Source organism: Anas acuta, chromosome 2 (assembly GCF_963932015.1).
Source record: "Anas acuta chromosome 2, bAnaAcu1.1, whole genome shotgun sequence".
Taxonomy (NCBI): domain Eukaryota; kingdom Metazoa; phylum Chordata; class Aves; order Anseriformes; family Anatidae; genus Anas; species Anas acuta.
This window is the reverse complement of record NC_088980.1, coordinates 110,034,755-110,036,780: the sequence shown is the minus strand read 5'-3', so window position 1 is coordinate 110,036,780 and position 2,026 is coordinate 110,034,755. Positions and strand designations below refer to the sequence as shown.

Genomic DNA, 2,026 nt, shown 5'->3' with positions numbered 1-2,026 from the left:
GGAATGTTGTATGTTTCCTTTCCACCGTGGAAATGTATTTCCATCTCTCTTGGAGCTAGCGATAGCTTCTAAGTTCAGCACCTAGGAACAGTGCAGTCGGGTATAGGTAATTTTATTAATCTATGAATGTGATAATTTATGGGGGTTCTTTGTACTTTCAAAATTAAGACTTGGATACCAGAACATGTGAATAGCTGTGCTGAGTTAGATGAAGTCTGTCTAACATCATGCCTTTTCCCTGAAAATAATATCACAGAATTGTCTAGGTTGGAAGAGACCTCAAGATCATCAAGTCCAACCTCTAAAATATGTCATGGATGATTGGAGGAAGAAAAAAAAAAAAACTGCAGGGGCTCATTTCTGTAATACCTCTCCCCTTTCTGACACTCAACCTTAGCCTGCTGCTGAGATAGAAGTTGTTCTGTGTAATACCCCTCTGTGATTTTGTCAGAGGCTGATACTCTCACCTACGCTTATCCATGTGTGGTTTTGGTTGTCTTAAACATGTGGATCGGTCAACACCGATCTCATCGCATCTAGTGTAATGTAGAGGGCTGGATAGGGATGAATCAAAGCCCTTTCCTGCACCACCCCCTCGGCGCAGCGCTTGGCAGGGGGCAGTCCCAGCTCCCCGCCCTTACAGGCAGGGTCCCCCCCTCCCGCAGCAGCAGGGGCCGTGCGGGCGCTGCGGTGCCGGGGTGCGGGCGGCAGGGGGCGCTGCGTGGCGCGGGGCGGCCATTGCGCGGCTCGGAGCCGTTCCCCCCGCGGCGGCGGCGGCGGCAGCGCCAGCGCCGGGGCCGCTCCTCCCGCCCCGGCCGCCCGCTGCCCGCCCGCCTGGCTGGGCCGGGCTGTCCGGCGGCCTGGCGGCACTGGCGGGGCGGGGAGGATGAGCGCTAGGAGCGGCAGCAGCGGCACAAGGAGGAGCAGCAGCAGCAGCAGCAGCGCTGGGCGCTGAGCCGCGCAGGGCATGGCGCTGCCGGGGGAGCGCGGCGCAGAGCCGCAGCCCGGCGCCTCCCGCCCCGCCGCCGCCGATGAGGACGGAGAACCAGGAGGAGGAGGAGGAGGAGGGCAACCGGAGGCGCTGTCGCTGGAGGAGATCCTGCGGCTGTACAACCAGCCCATCAACGAGGAGCAGGCGTGGGCCGTCTGCTACCAGTGCTGCGGCTGGCTGCGGGCCCGCGCCCGCCGCCGGGAGACCCCCGCGGGCAGACCGGGGGCAGCCGCGCACCTCCGCGTCTGGAGGGACGGAGCCGTCAGCATGGAGCAGGGCGAGCCCCGGCGGCCGCCCCACAGCGCAGAGGGTAAGGGGAGAGCGCCCCCGAAAGCCCCCCCTCCGCCGCCTTTGGCCGCGGGACCCGCGCCCGGGGAGGTCCGGCTGGGGGCTGCGGGGTGTGCGGGGTCTGTCTGGGGTCATCTGGGTTTATTTGGGTTTGTCTAGGTTTGGGGGTTTAGGGGGGTTTCAGCCCAAACCCAGCCGGCACGGGGATGAGGCATCCATGGTGCTCCCCGCTGTCAGGCTAGCCGGATTCAGCATCGCTGAAATTGGGGGGAAATTCAGAAAATTTGGGGTTTTTCAGGCTGGTGCATGCACAGTGGGGTCAGTGCGTGGATGTTGTGCTGCGTGCTATGGGTCAGTACCCCCAAATAGCGAAAAATGCAGAATGGAAGAGGGGCTGCGACTGCCCCCCACAGCTTCAGTGGGTCTCATAACCATTTCCACCTGAATACAGGCTGCTGTGCTCTCGTATTTTTAACAAATAGGTGATGGTAATGTTAATAAAATTAACATTTTATTAACGGGGGAAGCATTTGCCTGGCCAGTGGGTTTGTGTGCCGGGCAAATTGCACCCCGCATGCTGCTTTTGCTTTTAGTGTTTTGGGGTGGGATCAGGCTTCTTCCCCTCTCTCACGTCAGCTGTAGGAAAGGCAGTGATTTAGTAGGTGTTTCTTTTTGTTGTTACCATTTCCTTGCTGTTTGTGGCCTCATTCTGTTGCCTCTTCATGTTTCTAAAGGCCTGTGGGGTGT

The 2,026-nt window shown here is 59.1% G+C and overlaps 1 protein-coding gene across 4 annotated transcripts in view; it reads left to right on the top strand.

Annotated features, from left to right (window-relative positions):
• Positions 1-737: 737 nt before the first annotated feature.
• SPIRE1 (spire type actin nucleation factor 1) overlaps positions 738-2,026 on the top strand; it is a 125,762-nt gene continuing 124,473 nt past the window's right edge. For 2 of the 4 annotated variants that reach the window (XM_068671677.1, XM_068671678.1), the window contains exon 1: positions 740-1,301. In XM_068671677.1, coding sequence (XP_068527778.1) covers positions 968-1,301 — 334 coding nt within the window. In that variant the 5' untranslated portion in view covers positions 740-967. Of the gene's footprint in view, positions 1,302-2,026 lie in introns of all 4 variants that reach the window. The other 2 variants (XM_068671676.1, XM_068671679.1) reach the window with 2 other exon arrangements.